The sequence below is a fragment of the Cydia pomonella genome, chromosome 22 (assembly GCF_033807575.1).
Source record: "Cydia pomonella isolate Wapato2018A chromosome 22, ilCydPomo1, whole genome shotgun sequence".
Classification (NCBI taxonomy): Eukaryota; Metazoa; Arthropoda; class Insecta; order Lepidoptera; family Tortricidae; genus Cydia; species Cydia pomonella.
Window position 1 is genome coordinate 4,352,583 of NC_084724.1, and position 25,550 is coordinate 4,378,132.

The window sequence follows — 25,550 nt, forward strand, 5'->3', positions numbered from 1 at the left end:
ACTTTTTTCTACTCCCGTACTTGTATTTGCCATTTAAAGGGTCGTGCACACATCTTTAAAACCCTACCTTATAGTGATTTCTTAGGCCATCAAAGATATGTCTTCAGGCGTAGACACTAAGTTTTCGTCATCCATTTTAACTTGAAAGACACTGTTTTTTAACACAAAACTTAAGTTTTTATTCGACAACCACAATAACCACATTCGAGAATCGAGGGTACGGGCGGGAAAATTAATGAATGAAATAAAAAAAACTTGTCTATGGTTCACTTATTTGTCAGAGATGACGTTTAAAATTAGGTTGGCAACAATGTCATATTTCATATAATATTCTTTAAGTAGTCATTACACGAAGTATCGAATAGTGCCAAAACGGTACTGCGTGTATGCACAAATGCGTTTTTGGGGAATAGATTAAAGACTGGTCTTGACAACTATAAGGTAGGGTTTTAAAGATGTGTGCACGACCCTTTAAATGACAAATAAAAGTACGGGAGTAGAAAAAATACTATAAATGTATAACTCCCAAGGTCGTTCGTTTAAAGCCAATCCTCAGCCAGCCAGGAGCTACTTTTCAGCCTCGGCTACAATGTACTATTTTGACGGGCTCATTTCAGAAACTATGGACGGATGTCCTTCGATACCTCCCTGGAGGGAGTTATAAGTGGCCCTATCCGCCTTTCGGCTGTTGCGGGTCGCTCCCCACCGATATGGGGAGGTCAATCTTCGTCGTTTTGTGGACGATGTGGCTGCCGGTGTTGACCATCGATACCGATCGTTACCCAACCCCCCGACCCCTAGCCTGGTGATATCGTTCGAGCGGGGCCAGGTTTCGGGGCCGGTGAAGGCGTGTTGCAAAAACGAAAGACATGTGCGTGAGACATACCCGCGGCCGCAGTGGAACTTGCCCGCGGCGCAGGGCGGGGCGGGGGCGGAGCCCGGCGCGCAGTGGGCGGGGCGCGCCGCTACGGGCGCGCGGCCCGCGGCGCACGCGCAGCTGTGGCCCGTGGGCGTGGCCAGGCACAGCTCGGAGCAACCGCCGTTCTTGTCCGAGCATGAGTTGCGCCCTGTCGTTCAAGACACTTAAATTGAGGTCATGTTTGTGTAGTATAATTCGTTTTTTTTTTAAACATGCCTTTTCATTAAAACAACGCTTCTTAATGTAAATAATGTAATAATGTAAATGATCGCATATGATTTATAATTGTTACATGTTTGTCGTAACTTATATTTCAAAAGTGGTTTTCAATAAAAAGACACGTTTAAATCGCTCACCTTCTTTCTAATGCAAAACAACGGACTATAACTATTATTTAAATAAGTTTTTTTTATTAAGACTTTATTTTCAAAATGATATTAGCGCCGACTGTACTCTTCTGTAAATATAACCATATCAATATTACGATACCAAATACCTATTGAGACGATACTAACAGTTTTCAAACTCTATGAATTTGCATTGTTTTTCATAGAGTATATATGACTATGTTCGGTCTCCACCAACAGATCAACTCGATAGTCTCATAATACTGCGTTACGGGTCTTCAATAAGGTTAGTGGTCAAATTTGAAGCTCTTGTGTCTGCTATTAGTAGTATCATTATTTTTTAATAATGGATGAATGAGTCAGTGAAAAAAATTAAACATTACCTAAGCGATCAGCAGCAACGATACGTCGTATGTACGGGACAGGATTGCATGTATTAGTTTTTCCTTGTTTTATAGGCAAAATACTATTTGTGTTTAACATTTGAAGTTCTTATATCTGATAGTAGTAGGAACTTTAGAATTGTGATGATGGATGAATGAGCGTAAAAAGTATAACATACCTAATCTGTCTGCAGCAGCGACGCGTCGTATGTCATATAACGGCGGCGGCAGGCGCCGCAAAATGGTGCCATTGGCGCTGGGGCTCGGCTGCCCGTCGGCGCCCAAGCGCCGGATGTTACCGGTGCCGTGCTCACTCCATATTATGTCACCTGTTAATAAATAGTACATTACTATAGAGGCCGGGATACATAGGGATTCGCGGCCGGCAAACTCATTTCTCGCCGAAATGTACTCCATATATGTCCTAATGTACCAGGGCTGTACCTACCTCCTAAGCCGTGCGTCGCGTAGCGCAAAAATAATCAAATTTTCATTCCCCTTTTAATATGCCCACAAAAAAAACTAAACCTAACACAAAAAAAACAAAAAAATCGTAATGTCAGAATGTCATAACGAACCAAAAATATTGCTTATAGGTTTTTTGATGGTTGAATGCCAAGACGTTGTCACAATTTGACGTTTAAAACAAAAGAAGGTTGCTTTACAGGCCTACGTGTGTAAGGCTATGTGAAATTCCTTTAAAACCAACTTCTAGGTTAAGAGTAAAAACCAGCCAAGCGCCTTCTAAGCTTTCAGAATTTTTGGTTAATATCTCTGTCGCGCTGACGTGGGCGGCTCTTAAAATTAGTGCAATAGGGACAACTGCAGCTTAGGCGAACCCTGCGTAAAAATCTCAGTAATCGACGTTTTGTTCTCGACATTTTCCTCCTCCATAACTTAACCAATCATAACGAAATATTGGCAACGGAATAAGGAAGAAATGATCTGTGTCTGTCCGTTTTGATTTTTGTGTTTATTGTTGCTTAGCGTCTGTTTACGGCGCATTTTTTGGTCGTTTAGCGCTGTTTGAAATAACCTAGTTCTTATAAAAACCGGAATATCAGAAAAAGCAAAACGTACAGACACTGATAATAGCAATATTGAACTCATAAAAAAAATATTAATTTAGGCCAAAATTCAGAGGAAAATGTTGAGAACATTTGTATGGTAAAAATATGTTTCCTCATGATAGAAAATTCCTTATAATTTTTGATTCCCTTGTGATAATCTAATTAAAATTGAAAATATACGATACAACTTACCTTGTCTTTTGATTGCTTTGATTCAGAAGTTCAATTGTTTATGATTGAAATAATAAAGAAGACAGACACACGGACCAAGAAGTTATCCTTTAAGGGTTTATTTTTCCCTTTTCAGGTACGGAGCCCTAAGAAAGCAGAAAACGTGAACCTGTTAATTGTAGCTATTGAGTTTCCCTAGTACATCAGACGGTATAGTAATCAATAACCATCCAGACTCGCCAATCGCATCACATGACAACCGCACTCGTGCATGGTTCGACACCGACTGACTCGCTAACTGCCAGTGACGTCACTGTAACGTGCCTACCCACACTTACCGTCGATCAACGCCAGTCCATACGGCTTCTGCAAGTCGACGCTCGGGGCTGCGATAATCGTCGTCCGCTTGTTCGTGGTCAAGTCCAGGCTCTCGATCTTGTTCAGGAACGTGTCACACCTGAGAATCAAATGAATTGTTTCATAGCGATTTAAGTTTATACTTCACCAGGCAGCTGCTTATAAGCAATAGGGTACGTCCAAGTAAGTACCTAAGCAATTTATTTAGTGTAAACTGTGCACATGAAGGTGTTCAATATAAAGAATGTGTCAAGAGTTGCTCGTTCCAAGCGTCCAATTTATAGCTTCAGAAATAAATAAATATATACACTATAACATCTAATACATGTGACTCGCTGCTTACATTAAATTTAGATCTACATGTACCTTCCTTGGGCGCACTCGTAAAAGAGTATCTGCTTATTTGACTGAATCGACGAGCCCGTTGGGCCAGTGGAGTTCTGAGAATATTACGCGCCGCGCGCATCTATCCATGGCGGCTGTCTCTATACTGCCCATCGGGGTTATGGAGCTAACCCATACGGAGCAGTACCTTACAAATGATTAATCGTAGGTATTTCGTACAGAATAGCCACGCCGCGACGGCAGATTGACTGAATGTTGACTGAATAGAGAGAGCACAGGGCACAGCACAGCGGATGTCATTCCAGATCTAGAGCAGAGCCCAACTGGGGAAGTACCTTCACCTTTCAGAAAACCGCAGCCAAATAACACTAGACCCTACTCATAGTGTTGTCTTCCTGCCGGTGAGTAAGGTTGCCAGAGCTCAACATAGGTGCGGTGTTTTAGGGTCGGCAACGCGCATGTAACACCTCTGGAGTTGCAGGCGTCCATAGGCTATGAAGACTGCTTACTAACAGGCGAGCCGTTAGCTTGTATGCTACCAACGTAGTATTAAAAAAACGCAACTCGATTGGCAATGACGCAACGTTTAAAATGACAGTGTTTTGTGTCATGTATGGTGTGTCCGCCTTTGACGTTATTATACATACCAATAAAGCATCTGCTCGTCCGACTGAACAACCAGTCCATTCGGCCAGTGGAGCTCGTCTGAGACTAGAACGCGCCGCGCTGAACCGTCCATGGCGGCAGTCTCTATGCTGCCCTTCGGAGTTGACGAGCTGGCCCATACGGACCAATACATTACACTGTCGACAAAGGTTGTATGTTACATATATGTATATGCCCTTTGCCCAACAGTGGGACGCCAGAATTACGCTAAGAAAAAAAAAATATGACAGTACAAGCTCAATGTATATTTATTTCAGATCTCAATATAATATATGCAAACGAGGAAGACCGGTATTCTTCAGTTATATAATAACTCGTTAGCTCGTTACCGCCACTAAGCGCTTATTTATTCCATGTTCTTGGTTTTAGTTAAGAGTTCGTAGAAAGCTCGGTTCTCCATCCAAACGTAGTTACGGCCATCATTATTCATTTTGATTTGATTCTCGAGTAGTAAATAAGAATGAGGAATGTTCGGATCTATTATACTACACGAAAGACTTTAGCTGAAAGCTACCAAGGGGTTTTGAGCTAACTTTTTTTCTACATGTATGGTTTGTAATACTTACCCTTTTCGTGGGTCTAACGCAATGCTCCTGGGGTGGTAGTGTGGTTCGCGAATGAGCACCTTACGTTGCTTCGGGTCTGATAGTCGCGCCACGGATATTTGGCCCAGAGCGTCGTCCGTCCAATATAAGTTTTTGCCTGTGAGACAGATAATACTTACGTTCATAAATTTGCAATGGAAAATATTTTTCTAGTAATTACAAATTCAAATTCCGCTGAATGTGCATAGGTAGATTTAATATCCACGTTCATACCTGCTTAGATTGCTACCCTGTCTACACATGAATTGGGGGAACTCCTCAGAGTATTATATTGGTTTTGTTTATTATATCAATAGATCAAGCGATTGCATTCGAAAACTGATGTCGTAGAACTGCTCATGCAAACCACACATGAACAGCAGATCTATAGAGTAAAAAGTGAACATAATGCTGAGTTGGTTCCATTTCGTGATGCGCACTTAATGCTCTCTTTTTCTGTTTTTGTTGCATGTACATGTTCGTACATGTTTGTGACTGTCACGAACTTTATCACGATCTTTGTCATGTATTTTATATTCTTTATCTAACATGAAAATAAATCTAAAAGTGTGTATGTTCGGTGTAATATCCCCCAGACGGTTACCGGCGGACTATCTTCTTAAATTCGAATTATATAATGTATACTCTCATTTCTTTATTAACTTTATTTTTCTTTTCATTTTGTAACAATTCGATATGTATATTTTAAACGAATTTCTATAAGAAAAGTAGCTACTGTATGTAATTGCATGATTTTTATATTTATCTAAATTGTATTATTATGCATGTTAATTATAAGATGTAATGTTTTGAAAAGATGTCTCCCGCCGAGTTTCTTGCCGGTCCATATTGGGATACCCTCCTCCAATTGAGAGGGGATTTCAATCTTCTCGGGTCAGAGGTGTAGGGTTAGAGTCGGTGTAGCTTTGTTTGACGTCAAAAGCGCATTGTAATATGCCTACTTGAATAATAAAATGTCTTTTTCTTTAATGTAATACCTGCTGTCGCATTGAACAATAATAGGTATGGCAACCTACCCATCCAATCGACGGCGAGTCCCTCGCAGTTGTCGACGTCCTCCTCTATGAAAACTTCTCGGCCGGTTCCATCTAGCTTCTGCCGGACTATTTCGTATCTATAAATCGGGAAAACTTGATAAATTCATAGAAAAATAAGTAAGCTTTATAGCTGACTCCATACACAGACTCCATACACAAACTTATTTATAATCGCTATAAGCCCATCAGACCCTTGAACAATAAGTATAATATTAAATTCTATTTAAGCAAATTTTTAATAATACATAGAATGGAATATAATACTCTTTATTGGCACACCTCAGTAAAAAGATACAGGAAAAGAAACAATTGATTCAATGTAGAGGCAGACAACAGGCGGTCTTATCGCTAAAGAGCGATCTCTTCCAGACAACCTTTGAAACAAAGAAGTTAATCGAAAAAGTAGATGTTGCTAAAACGTTATGAAGCCTTACACTACTTTCACATACACAATTACAGTGAATAAACATACATATAAATATATATCAAATAAACTGAAATATAGCTAAATCTGACAGCAGCATGTCAGCCACAGAGACACACACATATCACCATATTTCCCATACAACTTCTTATTTATATGTATATATGTATAGTTAAGTATAAGTTTATTAAGTGCTTAATATAGTTAAACTTTTGAACGCCATGCCTATCGTACGCGGCGCGTAATCGTGAACCCGGTACGCATGAAGGTTGATATTGGGCTGTGACCGCGCGCGTCATATGACGTTTTTGGCGGTCAAAAGGTTAAGTATAAGATCGAGCGGCGGCGGCGGCGGGCTCGGCGGCCTTCCATTGCGGATCCCGAGTCACTATGGCTTGCACTATGACCACTAACTACCATGCTAACTAGCATAGCAACGGAATATACCTATGTACTAACTTACTAAGCTCTTAGTACATTCTTGGCTTCTAAAAACGGTCCAGATATTACACCGAGTTGTGATTGATGAATAAATGTTTTGAGTTGCTAAGATAAAACAAACGTATTGGGTGGAGTTACAGTATTTGGCGTTGTCAAGCGTGCGCTGTACAGTCGAGTTGCTTGCGGGACCAAAGTCAAAGTCAACTAACTAACTAACTAACTGCTTTGGCTCAGCGATCCAAAAAGAATCTTGGCCTCCGAAACGAGAGAACGCCACCTGTCCCGATCCAGCGCGGTTTCCTGCCATGAATTGGCATTCAGCCGACGCAGGTCCGCCTCCACGATATCACACCAGCGGTACCTGGGGCGCCCGATCGGTCGACGGCCGGTTGGTCGCCCCAAGTACGCTTCCTTGACTACGCGAAGTCAAAGTCAATATATTCTTTATTCAAATAGGCCTAGGAACAAGCACTTTTAAATCGTCAAATTTTACAAATATCGTCTTAATCTAGATATCAGAGCAATTTGTTGATGCAGTTATTATTGAAAAAAAAAAACATGGAATTATTATAGATATGGTAAACTTAATAATAAGAATTTCACAAAAGGATCGTCAAACACCAAAATTGTATAAAAATACTAGTCTTGAAACTTTCTAGAATAAAATCTAAATGTCAGAAAATGCGGTATATAATATATTATACATTGAATTATCAATTTCATCATTATTAACATAACAATAAATAATTCATTATTTACAATCACACTTAATGTACATGGAGTCATTTTTGAGCTTTTGTTAGGCCTCTAGAGTTATTCTAATTCGTTGATGGCACATACCTGTGCACATCGGAGAAGTACATGTACTCTGTCGCCAGGTGCACGTCGGCTGCCGTGGGCCTCGCGGCGGCGGCGGGCGCGGCGGCCTCCCATTGCGGGTGTTGGGTCACTATGGCTTGCACTATGGGCGGCGAGCCTCGCGCTACTAGCAGGTACTGGTCCACGTCCACTCCTGAAAATTTGTACATTACTATAGAGGCCGGGAAACAAAAGGTTGCATAAAAGACGGCCAAGCGTAGTGAGGCCGGATAGGGATACGCGGCCGGCAACCCCGTTTCTCGCCGAGATTTGTATAGTGCTTTTCTGAAACTTGCAATAAAAAGCAATAATAAATAAAAACATGCAGTCAATTTGTTTTATTAGTAGGTTTACACAGCTAAAAACAAATTACGAAACTACTACTATTTGATGGTTGAATGCCAAAACGTTGTGTCACAATTTGACGTTAAAAAACAAAAGAAGGTTGCTTTACAGTCCTAGGTGTGTAAGGCAGTATGAAATTCCTTTACATATCATCTTCACTCATCGCACCTGATATGTAGTATTTCCGGACCTAATTTGACGTAAGTCATGTCATCATTTCATAACAAGTTTGAGAAAAAGTATATTCCATAGCAAATGTGCAAAGTGTGTCAACGTGTACGAGTTCCGAGATGTATTTTATAAGTTATACTTACTGTGACAGACGGGCGGCTGGTGCGGATGAGTGTGGACTGCTTTGTACCCGTGACGACACAGGCAGTGCGCGCGCGGAGTCGTCCCGCGCCATGCAGTCACACATATGTGTGTGCAGCCGCCGTTGTGGACTGTGCACGGGTGTGATACTGCGGAATTCATGTCTCTATTATATTAGGGTATCTTCAGCCCACCTATACTAATAAAAAGAGGAGTGAGACAAGGGGACCCTATCTCACCCAAAATATTCATAGCCGTGCTGGAAATGGTTAGAAGCAAATTAAACTGGAAAAGAGCTGGCTTGAACATTAACGGGAAACGTGTCAGCCACCTGAGGTTTGCTGACGACCTAGTCTTGCTATCAGAAAACAGTGCAAATCTGGAGTCTATGATAGACACTCTACAAAAATCAAGTAGACAAGTAGCCAAGTAGGCCTATAATTTAATTTCAGTAAAACAAAAAATATGACAAATTCATCAAAGCAGCCAATAATCATCGAAAACGTACATGGAAATTGACATGGAATAAGTTTTTGGCAAAAATTTAACTTTTGGTATACGCTTTTATAGCCGACTGTACTTTTCTTTCGACAGGCTCTCCTCACTCTCCTGTCTCCATCATCAGATCAGCTCGATGGTTCCATAATATTGTCACCCGACTTACATATGTAGGTATGCAAATTTACAGCTTCATCGGAAACCGGGAAGTGGGTCAAATTTAACTGGCAGGATTACATACATACATAGGTACATTGCAAGTAAAAGAAAAAGCTTGTAAAAAGTATTGGAGCCTAAAGGAAATTTTCAAAAGCCAGATACCTATAAAAATAAAGAGAAAAGTCATTGATACCCGCCGATTGCGATCGATCAGCTATGCTTGCCAGACGTGGAAATTCACGAATCAAATGAAAAATAAAATAACCTCATGCCAACGAAGTAAGGAGAAAAGTAAGTTAAAAATCAGAAAGATTAAAAAAATAAGGCGCTGTACCATGAGGCAAATATCTGGAGTAATTGACGCCTTTTATAATCCTGGCAATCTAGATCGTCTCTACGGGTTCATTTAGATAGGAGTAAGTATGACAGGTAGCTTAGATTGGCAGGTACTAGGCGTTTCATCGCATTGCAATAAAGTGGAAACTTATAACACTTATACAATTATGTTAGTATAGTCATTAAAATTTAATCGAACGTATAGTCTTTTAAATTTAATATTTATTTGTTTGACATAAAATAATCATTAATAGCTACATTGATACAGAATACGTGTCAAATATAAAACATAACTTCTAGAAAAAGTACTTAAGTAGTTATAACGTTTATAGCCCTTAAAATCACGAAGTAAAATAAATCCATCCCTCGTAAAAAAACTTCGTGACCAGACTTTTGATGGATATTATCATGTCTTTTCCTTTTTTTTGTGAATACGGAGCTCTGAAATTCAGTCGTGATGAGATAAGGCTTGAAAAACATTGTCAACTTTATTTATTATTGCTAGTCTCGTTCTACCAAGATGTTTCTACTGATCGCGCCGTTGATTCTTATTTTACTATACATATACTTCAGCAAAAATCACGACTATTGGGCAAAAAGGGGGGTCAAACATGACACACCGATACCGATATTCGGGAATCATTTACGCTGTATATTAACATTGAAAAGCGTTACAGAAGTAACTTGTGAGTTATACAAAAAATATTCAAAAGAGAGAATAATCGGGTACTATCGTGGTAGAACGCCTGCACTTATTATTAAAGACCCAGACATTGTTAAAATGATTATGTGCTCTGATTTCTGGTCGTTCTATAACCGAGGGGCAGGAAGGAATCCTGAGCAAGAATCTCTAATGTTAAATGTGTTTCATGGAGACGGTGATACTTGGAAGTTACTGCGACAGCATACATCGTCGGCGTACACTTTAGCCAAGTTAAAAGCTATGTATCCTTTGATTATACAGTGCGCGGAGGACCTACAGAAGGTAGTGCAAAATGTAGCCCAGAAAAAAGGTAGTTTTAACGCCGTTGATCTCATGGCTCGATTTACGATAGATTTCATAGGCGCTTGCGGTTTCGGTGTCGATGTAAAGTCGATGAACACAGAGAATTCCATATTTAAGAAGCTAGGAAAACTGATATTCACTAAAACGGCTACAGAACGGCTCAAGCAGGCAATGTATGAGCTCTTTCCTGAACTACGTAGGTACATATACGTATCGGATAGAGAAATTCTTCTCACACTGAATAAACTCGTGTCTGCTATTTTAGAACAGAGGAACAACAAACCTTCTGGACGGAATGACTACATAGATTTGCTGCTAGAATTGGAAAAGAATGGGAAAATGCGTGGGAAATCTCTTGAGAAAGTGAATCCTGACAATTCGCCGATGGACGTCGAGATGGAGATGAATTTTAAGCTATTCGTGGCAAATGTAGCTTTATTTTTCGCGGCCGGATTTGAAACTTCGTCTTCAGCTATGAGTTATACTTTACACGAGCTAGCATTTTACCCGCATCTTCAAAAAGAGATTCAGGAAGAAATAGACGAGGTTTTATCGAAATATGACGGTAAACTCTGCTATGATTCTGTGTCACGAATGCCTAAGCTGGCTAGGGCTTTTAAAGAGGCAATGAGAAAGTTCCCGGCAGGTGGGGTTCTGTACCGTGTCTGTACGAAGCGGTACACGATTCCTGGTACAGGGGTGACTATAGATCCGGGTGTGGAGATATTTATACCGGCGCAAGCTTTGCAAATGGATGAACAGTACCATGAGAACCCTGACGAGTTTAATCCGGAAAGATTCTTGCCAGAGAACGAGGCGAAAATGGGAAAATATGTATATCTGCCGTTTGGAGAAGGACAAAGAGGTTGTATAGGTACGTAATATTACTTTTTTATTAAGTTAGTTACTTTTTTACTTCGCAGTCTAACTACGTTGGACACAGTATAAGCTATAAATTCGGCTTTAAGTTTGTAAAGCAGTCTTAACTTAAAAGATATTAATAAAAAAAAGTTCGGGATAATAATTTATTGTGGAAGTGACATTTAGGAGTTTAGTATTTTTTCTTGTTAAGACTTGTGCACCTAATACATTTTTGGATACAATGTCGACTGTTCCAGGTTCTCGACTAGGCGAGATGCAGTCGCTCGCCGGATTGGCTGCACTGCTACAAATCGCCAGCGTGTCACCATGTAGCGCCACCGTCCGTCGACCACGACCCGACCCACGCGCTTACTTTGTGCAAGGTTTCGCGGACGGTCTTCCCCTTACTTTAACATTGCGTAATAAATAGTTTCCACTCATTGGCCACCATGCCCACCGTAAACAACTTGGTACAATTCGAATCTATTAAGGTAATAGTGTAAACTTTTCGTTAACATAGTTATATTGTAGAAAAACATGGTCCGCCATTAATAAAACATCATCATAAGTTTGGCACTGCGAGAATAGTTTCCCCTCATGGGCCACTAAAAATTATAATACCTAAGTCAGTAGATATTCGTCATAAACACACAAATAAATATCCTTACCGGGATTCACACTCGGGACCTCTTGCTTCATAGGCAGGGTCACTACTGACTGGGCTAGGACGCCGTATTTTCTAGTATTAACTTAATTCCTGTGAGTATCGGATAATTCCTTTTTGCAAGTTTTTATTTAACTTGCCCTGTTAGTATATACAATCGAGTTCATAAATATGTATACATATCTTCACCTAATCGATTGCAGTAAGGAGAAAAAATGTATACATATTTATGAACTCGACTGTAAGTTTGATAGTTAGTGTGGGTCAAATCTCGGAAGCTAAATTTGACCCACTTCCCGATTTTCGATTGAGCTGAAAATTTGTATACATATGTAAGTCGGGTGACAATGCAATATTATGGTACCATCGAGCTGATCTGATGATGGCGACGGGAGTTGGCCATAGGAATTCAGTGATGAAACAACACAACGCAGTCTCGATGAGTATTATATTTCGTCACTTCATTTTTCAGATATAATTTTATATTAACCATGTAGTTTCCCTATTGTACAGATAGCATCGCACATATTTAAGAGTAACTATTTTGATTAAAACTGTGAAAAACAACTTCCGCCCACTTCCGGTTACTGGTTACCTGCGTGCGGCGACCGCTGCGCTCTTCATTCTTTATTTGTGCGTGGTAGCGTCCACACCTCGGTCTAGTTGCCGAACACTTCGGCACAAGACCACATTTTTTACAACGATCTTCGTTGCCTATGCCTACTATGGTGTTAGCTGTGAGATTTCATTGAATCCGTTGTGCAATATACATATATTTGTTTTTAAAATCGTTGTGCAATCCTTCAACTTGAAGGACATACATACATCCTGGAGGTTAGTCGAGAACTAACACGATGGAAAAAATCATCCTGGAGGTTGGTCGTGAACCAACACGAAGGAAAGTCTGTTCGTATTTCGAACACCGATTTCGCCCGGGGGTTGGTCGTGAACCAACACGAAGGTATAAGATCGGATAACGCACAACGAAATAAAGGCATATAAAATCATCCTGGGGGTTGGTCGTGAACCAACACGAAGGAAAGTCTGTTCGTATTTCGAACACCGATTTCGCCCGGCGCGGCGATTGGTCGTGAACCAAAAGATCGGATAATGCACAACGCACAACGAAACAAAGGGCCTAGACATTCATATTGGTGCATTTTTCATAATACCCATATATTTTGTGGGAAATTTATTGCCTTAAAAATGGAAATAACGAGCCGAGGGAGGCTTTCTTTTTATTTGGTTTTAGATGGCCCAACACTTAAAATATATCCAAATTCTCCTGCCACACCTAACCCATAGTACGGTATTAAATGAAAAAAGAAGTATGAATCCCCGCCCATAGGTTGAATGTAAATCAACAAGCGACTCACAAATGTTGTATTTAACACAATAGTACATTGTTTTTATACTACACTACCCACATAAATATAATATTAATACATTGGGTAGGTATAACTTGTCTCTAAAAGTGGGAATTGCTACGTGTACCTAAATCACGTCACAGTATTATTTAAAGTATATTCTTTCTGACGTACAATATTTAAACTCTTATATGTTATAAAAGACGTGTAGTGAATTTGAAAGCAATCTCTAAACTTAAATCTTGATAAAATATCTTGTTAATATGTATAGTGGTGCCCTGAGAGTGCATACATTTTGGTGTCGATTTTTAAATGATTATGATGTGCAGAAACATTCATAAATCGAACTATAAAAATATGGCTACGTACGTCAATAATGTTATGGGCGATAAAACTTGAACAACTTTGGTTTACTCCTATACTAAATCGCATTAAAAAAAAAAGAGTCAACCAAATGAATACTTATATAAAAATATACCTATTTATAATATCAGCTTTAAGAATCTTTATTTCTCAGAATAAGATATAACAAAACTTGATAATAAATGAGTATTTGTCATGGTCGCTCATAGGCGATGCCAGTAAGTACTTATTATCTGTTTGAAAATTAGATTCTTTCTTAAAGTTATATTGGATAATTAATTCAATTGAATCATTAAATTATAATAAGTACACTTACTTCAATTGAATTAGAGGAAGACGAGTTTTTTCATCACAAATTACTAGAACAATTTGCAAGAACAGTGTCAAGCACCACTAGAGTACCATCCATCTGAGTTAATCAGAAAGCGGTTTTCTCTTCATTTTGGCGAGTTGCACTTATTAATAAATTTTGTTCGCATCTCTCACAGATATTGAGTGTTTATGATTGTAAATAATCGGTAACTAGGTAAATACCTATTCATATATTCATTTAATTGTATTAAAACAACAAGACGATTACCCTCAGATTATCCTTTAAAGGATTACCCCTCAGATTACTACTTAAATAACTAAGTTATTAAATAGGTAATAGAAATCGTACAAAATTAATAAATTAATGTATGGTTCAACTCTCATGTGTCGGTCGCGGTACTCTTTCAGCCATCATTAATGCGATGGTACTATGCAATACGTTCACTAGACTTAAAAAAAAAAAACTCAAAACGGTTATGCAATACGTTTTTGCTAAGTTTAAAATATATGTACATATACATTTAGTATTATAATTAATATAGTCATTCATAAAATTAAGACCGAATCACTAAATATAATATTTGTTTTCTAAACTCACAATACAACCACAGTAGCAATACAGCAAATACATTTTCTATTTTATTATGTCAGTTCTACAAGTGTATTTTTTTATACATTATAAAAATAAACAACATTACGTCTCAGTCTTTTGTTACCGACAGAGCGAATATTTGGATAAAATAAAAATAGAGGGCATTTGAGATTTGATGCTTAATACCCGAAATACTGTGGATTGTTATTGTTATCGTGGTTGATTGCTGTGCTAGTTTAGTTTGCGCTGAGAGAATAGCAGCTACAGCCCCGATATTTGTGCAAATATGGTCAAACGTGTCATGCTGTCATTAATACTAGTTAGTGTGGGTCAAATCTCGGAAGCTAAATTTGACCCACTTCCCGATTTTCGATTGAGCTGAAAATTTGTATACATATGTAAGTCGGGTGACAATGCAATATTATGGTACCATCGAGCTGATCTGATGATGGAGACGGGAGTTGGCCATAGGAATTCAGTGATGAAACAACACAACGCAGTCTCGATGAGTATTAGTTGCCTGTGGTAAGAAAAGTACAGTCAGCTTGTACCAAAGATGAAATTTTTGTCAAAAACTTATTATGTATACATCATAATTTTGCATTTTATTGCAGTGACTTAGCCACAGTAACAATGATTAATATAGTTTTCATTAAAATACGTTTGTTTTTCCATTCACATATATGACATAATAGATATCTTTTAAATAATTAAACAATTAAAACAATCTGCTTTTCTGTTTATTGACAATCCATATTCTGGTCTGGTGTGTATGCGTGGGCGTGTATACTTGTGTGCGTGCGTATTGTGACATCATCAGCACGCTCTGATTGTTACACAACGGATTGGATCGATTTCTCTTTAATTACGCGAGGGCTTCAGGGGGTAGGAAGTCAAGCTTTTTGGAAGTTTTTCGGGCAAAAAAATTATTTATTTGAGAGAACCAGATTGATTCAAAGAAAAACATGTGTCTAGCCTAAAATATGCCAAAATCTGGCACAATTCTTGTATACATATATTAAAATCCATGAATAGATGTGAAATTTATTTAGTATTGACATATTAAATATTCTGTTTGTTCGGTTCGGTTGTTTCAAATCTCACGATATCTCACCAGGGGGAGGGGAGTTCCATAAATCCTCAAAAACCCCTCACGTAATTAATGGTAAACTTTTACCATCTGATGGCTTCTTCTATGCAATACGAGCACACTAACACGGCGGAACGAGTGTGGACCTTAACATGTAGATAATAAAGCAAATAATCACTTACCGACTGGCTGCCTCTGTCTATGGAACACCAACGCAGCTGTCACTCGCGCGGACACCGGTATGATTTTCTGTGTGTGCGTGGGCGTGCGTGCGTGTGTGCGTGCGTAGCGTGACGTCATCAGCACGCTCTGGTTATTCCATTGAGGTAAGTAGAGGGAAGCCTCGAAGTTAGAAATTAGGGATACTCGTTCAGACTGAAACAAATGAAGGTTTAGTAGTGATTCGCATTCGTAACAGAAAACATATGTGACGATTTCAACTAAAAGGACGATTTCAACATTGTCGGTCGTCGACAAGGTTAAATTCAAATTGAAGCTATTTATATGAACATAGCGCTTTATTGACTACCGACAATAAGTAACCTTTTGGTGAAAAATGGCACATATAATTACATAAATTTATTGGTTTTCGATTATATAAAAAAGATATTCAGTCAGATTCAGATATTAACTATATATTAAGTATTCGGATTCCTTCTAATTTTAACGCTTTTGCGGTTGTTTCTATAAGGAAGGTTTATGAGTTTTCAGTTAACAGTACAGACTTTTATATACTAACCTCGTAACCTCTGAACACAGTGACTCTATTCCCTCCGTAGTAGTCGCTTCTCTCCACGCTGTCCATATAAGCGTCGACCCAGTATAGCCACTTATTGGTCAGGTCCAGTGTGAGCGCCGTGGGGTACACCAGGCGGGAGGACGCCAGGTCCGTGGGCGCCCCGCCCCACAGCTCTGTGCGCACCACGCGCGCCGGTGAGCCGCCCCAGACGGACCAGAATATGAAGCTGCAATGGAAATGGAATGGATGCTTTATAATAAATAAGAAAATAAGGTACGATGAGACAAGGTTAAGGACACCATTTATTACCACTTATGCGACTACGGAATTCCTTTTCTTTTTAAATTCTCATTATCACGCAATCGAAAGTCTTTAATAGGTCACAGAAAACTTAGACGATATGAATATAAGAAAACACTATCCTTCAAGTTTTTCCTTAGACAATGATTTTCTGAGCCCCACATATGATGTGTTTTCATCACACTTACTCGAAAAAGAACTTATTTCATGCAGGTATACTGAAGGACAAAGCCAGCCTGCAGCTGTCGTGCATCTAAAGACCTCGTTTGCAAAATGTGCTATAAGACTTAAGGCACAATACCGACTCGTGAGATTGATTATTTTGCGTAGGGTTCGGAGTTAGTCCCTGAAGCTTGACCAAGGAGTCTTGCAGTAGACGACATTTACATCATTTACATACATCAAAAATAGGAAAGGGCCTAGGACGGACCCTTGAGGGACTCCAACACATATATAGATGACTCAGTTGATTGGGTTCCATTAATAACTACTTGCTGTGTTTTATCCTTAATATATCATGGCACAAGGTTAAAATGTACTATTTATTATATCCTACTAAATTGATTTTCTTTTTAAATGAATGTGATCACAAAATCAAAAGCCTTAGATGGGCCTAATACTCAGATATATTGGTACTGACCCATGGGGTTGGTTGTCGTCCTGCCGGGGCGGGGTGGGGTCGATGGCCAGGCCGCGCAGCTTGGCGAGGGAGTCCTGCAGCAGGCGGCAGTGCGCCAGGCCGCGCGAGCACACGAACATGGCGCCCGCCGCGCCCTCCACCAGGTATATTGGTACTGACCCATGGGGTTGGTTGTCGTCCTGCCGGGGCGGGGTGGGGTCGATGGCCAGGCCGCGCAGCTTGGCGAGGGAGTCCTGCAGCAGGCGGCAGTGCGCCAGGCCGCGCGAGCACACGAACATGGCGCCCGCCGCGCCCTCCACCAGGTATATTGGTACTGACCCATGGGGTTGGTTGTCGTCCTGCCGGGGCGGGGTGGGGTCGATGGCCAGGCCGCGCAGCTTGGCGAGGGAGTCCTGCAGCAGGCGGCAGTGCGCCAGGCCGCGCGAGCACACGAACATGGCGCCCGCCGCGCCCTCCACCAGGTATATTGGTACTGACCCATGGGGTTGGTTGTCGTCCTGCCGGGGCGGGGTGGGGTCGATGGCCAGGCCGCGCAGCTTGGCGAGGGAGTCCTGCAGCAGGCGGCAGTGCGCCAGGCCGCGCGAGCACACGAACATGGCGCCCGCCGCGCCCTCCACCAGGTATATTGGTACTGACCCATGGGGTTGGTTGTCGTCCTGCCGGGGCGGGGTGGGGTCGATGGCCAGGCCGCGCAGCTTGGCGAGGGAGTCCTGCAGCAGGCGGCAGTGCGCCAGGCCGCGCGAGCACACGAACATGGCGCCCGCCGCGCCCTCCACCAGGTATATTGGTACTGACCCATGGGGTTGGTTGTCGTCCTGCCGGGGCGGGGTGGGGTCGATGGCCAGGCCGCGCAGCTTGGCGAGGGAGTCCTGCAGCAGGCGGCAGTGCGCCAGGCCGCGCGAGCACACGAACATGGCGCCCGCCGCGCCCTCCACCAGGTACCACGCGCCCGACACCCAGTCCCACGCCATGAAGTTCACCGCTGCAACCGAGTTCAACCACCATCTCATTCACAACACAATACTTGACCAATGCAACCACCTCATTCACAATACAATACTTTACGAGCCTCAATTACTTCATTTATGTTTTATCCATTTCTTACAAATACATAAGTCAAAATGAAGGCAAACTATAATTAGCTAATTGAGACTTTTAGCACATTTGTGAATAACGCCATAAATCATTATTATATGGAACAGACTAGCTTTTGTTTTATTCCGTTCGTTTTTAAAACAAAACAAATTACATTTTCACCTCAGCAGCTCGAACAAGCCTACTTTCGTCACTCCAGGTAGTGAGACAATGTAGCTTTTTAATTTAATGAAGGTCATGAATACAAGAATATTTCTAGAAGCTTTCGTCATAATGATCATGCCTTTCATTCGTGAATGTAATTAAATGTGGTTAACTTTACTTGATGTTGAATTTTTTAAACCTTTAATATGTTCTCACTACTGAGGTGAAAAGTTGTATGTGTCACACGAGAGCAAAGTTATTTTACATCTCACGTTTTTGAGTCCCTCGCTACGCTCAAGATTCTATCTTAGAATCACTTGCTTCAATTATAGAATCTTTCGCTTACTCCGGACTCAAAATCAACACTCGCAAGAAAAACAAACTTTCCTCTCTTGTTGCACAAATAAGTATTTATTTTCTAGTACCATTGATTGAAACTTGACAGCCAATTTTACTTCAATCATAGATATAAGAAGTAAGGAGATTTATAACGAAGCATAATTACAACGAGTCTCGCTGTCTCCAACTGTCCCCCACCACATCGTTAAAGGCGTGGCCAGACAACCAACTCACGCGCTGTGATTGGCCAAACCGCGCGGTGTAGGAGTCTAGAGCGGCGGCACTAGAGTGAGGACAATTCGATAGAGCTATCGATATTTTACATGTTCTGAACATGACCTTAGAGTTTTGACATTTTTGTTTTAAGTAATAATTGCCATAGATTTAATTTATAGTCCTTTAATTTATGTACCATGATGCGAAAGCTTGTTTATGCTTAACTAATCAAATTGGTTTAAATTTTAGTCATTATTTGATGTAATGTTTGTTTAAATTGTTTACTTTGGGATTGTCGTTAGACGCGAGCGCTTCATTAAAAAAATAGTTTCAGTTTATTATAGCATATTTCGTCACCAATTGAAAGCAATTCCAGCATGTTACATAGAGTTATGAAGAACTGCGAAAGCAAGTTATAGTAAATTATATTGTAAGTATAATGCACCATTAAATAAGCTTTTAAAACATATGTACGAATAATAAGGAAAGAGTAATCATGCTGTAAAACGTTTGGAATAAAGAGCTTTAATAATAATAATAATAACCCTTGGGTCCCATGCCCCCGAGAGTCGGACAGGCCCCTCTCTCCGGCTTGCCTTGATTGGCTGGCTGGAGTGAACACTGAGCAGGGGCCGCAGGACTCTCACCTCTGGCTTGCCTTTACCGGCCGTCCAGAGTGGGGTGTCAGAGCTATATGCTCGCAGGGTGGAAGTGAAATATGCATAAGACGCGAGTTGGCACAGTGGCTGCTGACAGCCACTGGGTAGAAAGCGGCGCACACCTCTCCACACCCTGAGCCGCTCACGCAATGTTGTCCCCTTGTCGCTCTGTGCGAGCGGCCGTTTTCGAGGACCCATAATGTGAGTTGGCGAGTCACCCTCTGTCCATTTTTTCGTGTTTTTATAACATATGATCAGGGCAGGTGCAATAGTCACCTCCATAGTCTCGGTTACCAGTCCACTAGCAACCCAACCCAATAGCCCGGTTTCTTTTTGTACCTTTTTCTTACAATAGTCCTACACTAACCGGGGCTTGTCCTTGGGTGCACTGCTATAGTGTGAACAGGGATAATCGTCGGTTGGTGTCACATTACTTTTAGAGTAACTTGTCTTATTACAAGGGGCCTCTACGTGTTGGCTTCGGCCCCACGCACGCCTTCAAAATGCCCGGGACCCCATGATCCCGAGAATTTGTAAGGGACATAGAAATAATAATAATAATCATAATTATCAGTAAAAATCTTTCTGATAGAACTTTTGGATCGACTAAGTATACAATATACTATTATTTTAAACATATTTATATTCTATCGTTATATAAACGGGGCGAAGTGTAACTGGAAACATTTTTCTTGAAAATGATCCGAACAAATAACACTTTTCTCGCTCGTAAACCAGTTAGGGCCCTCTACCTGTAGCATCTATCCATTTTTCTTTAATACTGGGATTTTTCGGGAAACTGAAAAAAATTGCAATCATGAACATATTTGATTATACCTAGTGCAGTTATTCGAAACGTTGCTAAGAGCCTGAATAAAATATATATATATAAATATATATATATATGTATATATATACTTATAGGTATAAACTATAATGTTATGAATAAATTGTACTTAATTAAATCAGTTTATTTTTTGACTTACCTATTCGATTTTCAATCCAAATTAATAAGTATTAAATTAAACATTAGGTGCATATAAAATAATTGTAAAATTTTACTTGAAAAATAATTACTTTCATACACACTATATACAAACATTTTTATCGATAACGCTCAAAGATCAATTATATGCACGAGCACCACTCTACTTCGCGGCGTCAATGAAGGGAGCGGTTGGCGGTCGTACCAAGAAACAATAATGCCCCTGTGAATATTGTTAGCGGTTTAATGCATTGCGCCGTTGCTAAGGACACTACAAATAGTTTTCCATGCCAAAGCGTCAATGTAGGATGCATAGACAAATTGCCACGCGTTTGTATGACAACATGGTCTGACTCAGAAAAATCATATTTCACTGGATTTATTTGTTAAAATGTGTGGTTTTATTGACTAATACGTGAAAAAAAATGTACTCACATGTGGTATGTAATGTATAGTTTTTGGATTCACTACTATTTCGACACAAAATAAGGCTATAATTCGGCATTTCAATTAAATTGACGCGCACATTGTTCAATGACAGCTAATTTGCTACTGTCTTACGGCGAGCCGGTATGGCCACGATGTGGCCATGTCGCGGCGACACGCGCCACGCCTCCGTCAGCCATCTAGTACTTTCTATGATCTGAGACTTCAATGGTCACTAGAGGATAAACAAATATTATTTTGGATGTTGCATTTGTTCTGCTTTCTCAAACAAACGAAATTCATCCCAATTTAATATACAAGAAGGTTCACATTAAAAATAGGAATCAGTCTGGTGGGCCTTACGTTAAAACTTTAAAATATAGCCGCTTAATATAATCATAATATAATTAATATTTATCTTGCCACAGATAAGCCAAAATAATGAGTAATATTAATGTGGGATCTTGCAAGTTCGCGCTTTGCAAGGGAAAACGCGGAACGGGAAACAAGGTGCGAAAGCGTGAACAATCTGCGAAATCGACGCCACACTCGCGATCGCGGCTCCGCGCCGTGATTCGCGCACGACTGTGGAGGGCCCTTTAACCCTTTAAACGCTTTATGTCATAAACAATCATCATTCAAACGCCAAAATCCCGGGCGCAAGCAAGCTAATGTAAACCTTACTCGAAAGTGTGAAGGTTACTTTGACAGCGTCCGCCATAACACCTATAGTTGTCCTTGGCGTTGTGGGCACGACTAGTTACGACGCCTTTAGGGGTTCTTGGCGTTCAAAAGTTTCCAGTGGTACTTACAATCAACAGAAGGGAACAGAGTGGGTGGCTCGCGCTGCCATTTCTTCGAGAAGTCATCGACGGACACGCACATTATGCCGGAGCGGCTGAGGTTGTGGTGAACGTAGCAGAAAGACCTGGGAAATAAGAGAAATAAGTGATTTGGTAACAAGTTTTTTGGGGTGATTATAGACATTTTATTATGAATTTTTAAAGTAGAAATACTATATGACAGCCATAGCATACCGATAACCGGTTTCAGAAGCTGTATTTGTATTTGTCTAAAACTCTAAAGCTTTCTCTCTAGACCACTAAGTTTCATTCTATAGGCAATTTTTAACCTCCTAAGTCCCGAGTTCCTTTTATAAATCAAATCAAATTTAGAACTATAATGGAATAAAGGGAGGCTCCATATTTAAAACTGGACAAATGACTGCATTTAGGGAGTATATAACTAAAAAAAAACAATGGGTTGCACTACGGGAGTGCCGGCAGAAGTGAAAACTTGAATATTAACGTTGTGCATTTTTTTATATTTTGGAATGATTAGGGAATAATTTTGCAAGAGTTGCTTTAATTATGAGTATAAAAGTACTACGAGTATCATTTATGTGGTAAAATACAATATTCATTTAATTGCGGTCTACTGGCTTCAATGACATTGTAACAGTTTTTGGATCAGGTCACGTGTCCGTCTTACGAATTTTCAATCTGACGAATCTGTCGGTCACGTGACCTGTCGCGAGTTTAACATTTTTTCCCCATCACAATAAGTGCACAGCGCCGCTAAAGAAGTTTTCACTTCAAAAAAACGATATACATCTCATTAGAAGTGTGATGAAAACCTAATTTCATTCGTACATTACCTATTAGAATAATCGAAATCCATAGCCTTAACTTGCAGCGCCGATAGCGTGAGGTTGTCTTTATTTGGCGGAGCGTGCCCGTCGGGCCACACCCGAGATATACCCTTCTGAGTGATCACCAGCAGAGACGCTGGCTCGTCTGGCGGCTCTGAAACATGTTAGTACATTTGATATTTCGACTTCTAAATTATCCTGACGTAATTGTGTAATTTTACTCGCCCACTAAGCGTTTGTTGCGGAATGAACATACGAGTATGTACAGTCGCCATCAGATATATCGGACCGGCCGAGGTGCTCAAAAATATCTGAACACGCATTCTAGCGCCTTGATAATAGAGGCGTGTTGAGATATTTGTAAGCACCTTGGCCGCTCCAATATATCTGATGGCGACTGTACGATACATAATTTTAAGGATGGAACAATGAAATGTATGTAAAATACGATATTCATTTAAAAATACAGATTGTTTCAGCTGTCTTGCTCCCAACGTGCCTTTTGCCACGGTACGCTCTGCAACGGGCTACGCCGAAGGCGAAATCCGCTTATTTTTCTAGACGTGACTGACTAAAACTGGTTTTCTGTGAGTATATAAGTTTGGCAATGATAACGTCCTGCATTAGAAATCTAGTGCATCAAATTACTATAAGAAAGTACCTACTGTATGTTATGTTATGTTTTTTTTCCATATTAATTAATTTATTTAATTCATTTCAGTTATACATGAAACATTTTGAAGATGTGTCGCGCCGAGTTTCTTGCCCGTCCTTTATCGGGATACCCTCCTACAATTTAGGAGGGATTTAAATCTTCTCCGGTCAGAGGTGTGGGGTTAGAGCCGGCGTAGCTTTAATTGACGTTCATAAGTGCATTGTAATATGCATATTTGGAAAATAAACTCTTTTTCCCTTATTCATAAACGTCTACTAAAGTTGACAAGCCGCTAATAATCCTTTGTTCCTCTCCGACGTATAAGCATGATGGAAAGGGACAAACGATTATTAGCGGCTTGTCAACTTTAGTAGACGTTTATGAATAAGGGGGTTTATCTTTATAATGTTTATACAGTGTAATTTACCGTTGACAGCAACACAAGAGTCTCCAGACTGTTTGTACCCGGGCGCACACAGACAGGTATAAGAGCCGGGTGTGTTGCGGCACCATTGTGGACACGTCGCTTCTTGCTCACACTCGTCTAAATCTGCAAAACGCAAAATTTGTCCTTCAAACTTATGAATATTAAATTAAAAAATGTTTATTTCGGACACTGCTTCCATAATTTGTCAGTACAATACACTTACAAATACAACACTACAATTTACTTACAATTAGTGTTAGTGACATAATTTACTTAAACCTAAGACCTAATATCTCACGCACTGGAGCGTGCATCTTATCCCAATATCGCATTATCGGGCAATCTACCAGTTCAGCAAGTGAGCTCAAGATGCTTTTGGAGCTACCCAGCACCCTTCGCATCGATGCTGAAATTCTGGTGCGTAAAATTGCGTTGAACCCCGGCACGCCCGCCGCCGCGAATGTGCCGGACGCACTGCAATAGCGAGCGATGCGATGCATAGCGAATATAATGTAATAGTTGAGCTATTTAGGGTTCAAGCAGAGTTGGTTGTCAATACTAACGGTATGAAATGTGCAATGTAAAGTAAACCCTAAATGGCTCCACAATTAAAGTCCGTGACTGTAATGCGTGTGTAGTATAGCTCGCAGACCTATCCGCTTAAAGAAATTAGTTTAGTACATTGTTACTGGTGAATTCTCAAACTTGGGACCGGTACCGTTAAGATAGAAAATTGTAATGCTAGATGTGCGGTGAATTAATCCATTTTTAGTTTAATGTCAAAAATTGTACTCGTGTGTTAGTTTGTAGCAGATTACTAGTCTTAATAGTTAGCGGATAAAAACCAACATACCTTCGCATTTCCCATTGACGTGCTGATATCCATCCTGACAATAGCAGGCCAGTCCTTCGTGCGTGGGTCTGCAACCCTCAGCGCACTTGAGCGGGCCGCATTGGGCTTTCGTGACTGAAACAGAAATATAGTTGTATTGGAATTATGCTAGTAGATTTCATGTACAAAAATAAACACATATTATGGGAATTGAGGAATTCCTCTCAAACTAAAAATGATTCAGGAAATGGTCGGTCGGTGGTCTGGAGTTTATCGAGGCGTCTGCAAATTATTTGGCGCAATGTTCGAATGGTCGTAATGTAAAAATTAAAATTTAATTAAATATCATTTATTTTCAGACAAACTAACATACATACAATAATAAAAATCTTAAAATGTAAAAATCATTTTGACGACGCAGTTTTCGGTTGCGCCACCTGTTCCAGTGCGGGATTCGGCAAATTCCCACGAAACCGTCGAAATATCACACCCTTCGGCCAGAAGTCCGCGCTCGCGATGGTTTCCAGCAGCGGCCGCGGCACGCGCACCACAAACGAGTTGAAGTGCACGCAATGCCGCGATCGCAGCTGGAATACTTTCAGCTCGTAACAAATCTTCTTGCGGTCATATTCCACGACATCTTCTGCCGTGGCGGAAACGTGCAGGCGCGATACATATAGCGCCGTATTCGGTGTGGCAACCCTCAGGCCAGAAGCAAAAAGCCTGTTCTTTGACACTTTTACGTACTACAAAAGGTAAAAGCTTCCTGTAGTATTTTGCGAGTTATCATCCGAAAGGGATGTTGGTCACCATCTGCAGGATTCGATTAGCGAGAATAACAGTGAGTCGACCTATCTATATCGTCACCTATAGTACAATAGCTACAAAAAGGAGGGTAGACAGTAGACAGTTAA

At 40.5% G+C, this 25,550-nt stretch overlaps 3 protein-coding genes across 3 annotated transcripts in view; 2 read left to right on the forward strand and 1 right to left on the reverse strand.

The window, feature by feature from the left end:
- The window catches only part of LOC133529953 (NADH dehydrogenase [ubiquinone] 1 beta subcomplex subunit 3), a 197,330-nt gene that overhangs the window by 138,216 nt on the left and 33,564 nt on the right, over positions 1-25,550 (forward strand). The gene's annotated exons all lie outside the window — the stretch shown is intronic.
- Positions 1-25,550, reverse strand: part of LOC133530406 (low-density lipoprotein receptor-related protein 1) — a 168,260-nt gene that overhangs the window by 110,915 nt on the left and 31,795 nt on the right. The window contains exons 5-19 of the mRNA XM_061868314.1: positions 24,658-24,771; positions 23,805-23,927; positions 22,729-22,876; positions 21,884-21,999; positions 17,208-18,189; positions 16,268-16,493; positions 15,711-15,903; positions 8,283-8,429; positions 7,606-7,777; positions 5,880-5,977; positions 4,825-4,960; positions 4,240-4,395; positions 3,229-3,347; positions 1,829-1,978; positions 887-1,067 (exon numbers count right to left, since the gene is read on the reverse strand). Coding sequence (XP_061724298.1) covers positions 887-1,067; positions 1,829-1,978; positions 3,229-3,347; positions 4,240-4,395; positions 4,825-4,960; positions 5,880-5,977; positions 7,606-7,777; positions 8,283-8,429; positions 15,711-15,903; positions 16,268-16,493; positions 17,208-18,189; positions 21,884-21,999; positions 22,729-22,876; positions 23,805-23,927; positions 24,658-24,771 — 3,061 coding nt within the window. The remainder of the gene's footprint in view (positions 1-886; positions 1,068-1,828; positions 1,979-3,228; positions 3,348-4,239; positions 4,396-4,824; positions 4,961-5,879; positions 5,978-7,605; positions 7,778-8,282; positions 8,430-15,710; positions 15,904-16,267; positions 16,494-17,207; positions 18,190-21,883; positions 22,000-22,728; positions 22,877-23,804; positions 23,928-24,657; positions 24,772-25,550) is intronic.
- On the forward strand, positions 9,498-12,247 carry LOC133529949 (cytochrome P450 6B5-like). The gene is made up of 2 exons (XM_061867734.1): positions 9,498-11,153; positions 11,398-12,247. Exons 1-2 carry the CDS (start codon positions 9,794-9,796, stop codon positions 11,568-11,570), a joined length of 1,533 nt encoding a protein of 510 aa, XP_061723718.1. The 5' UTR covers positions 9,498-9,793; the 3' UTR covers positions 11,571-12,247.

Coding starts and splice junctions, on each gene's coding strand:
- LOC133529949 (XM_061867734.1), top strand. CDS start 9,794: ATGTTTCTACTGATCGCGCCGTTGATTCTTATTTTACTATACATATAC. Junction 11,154..11,397: donor AGGACAAAGAGGTTGTATAG/GTACGTAATATT, acceptor CGACTGTTCCAG/GTTCTCGACTAGGCGAGATG.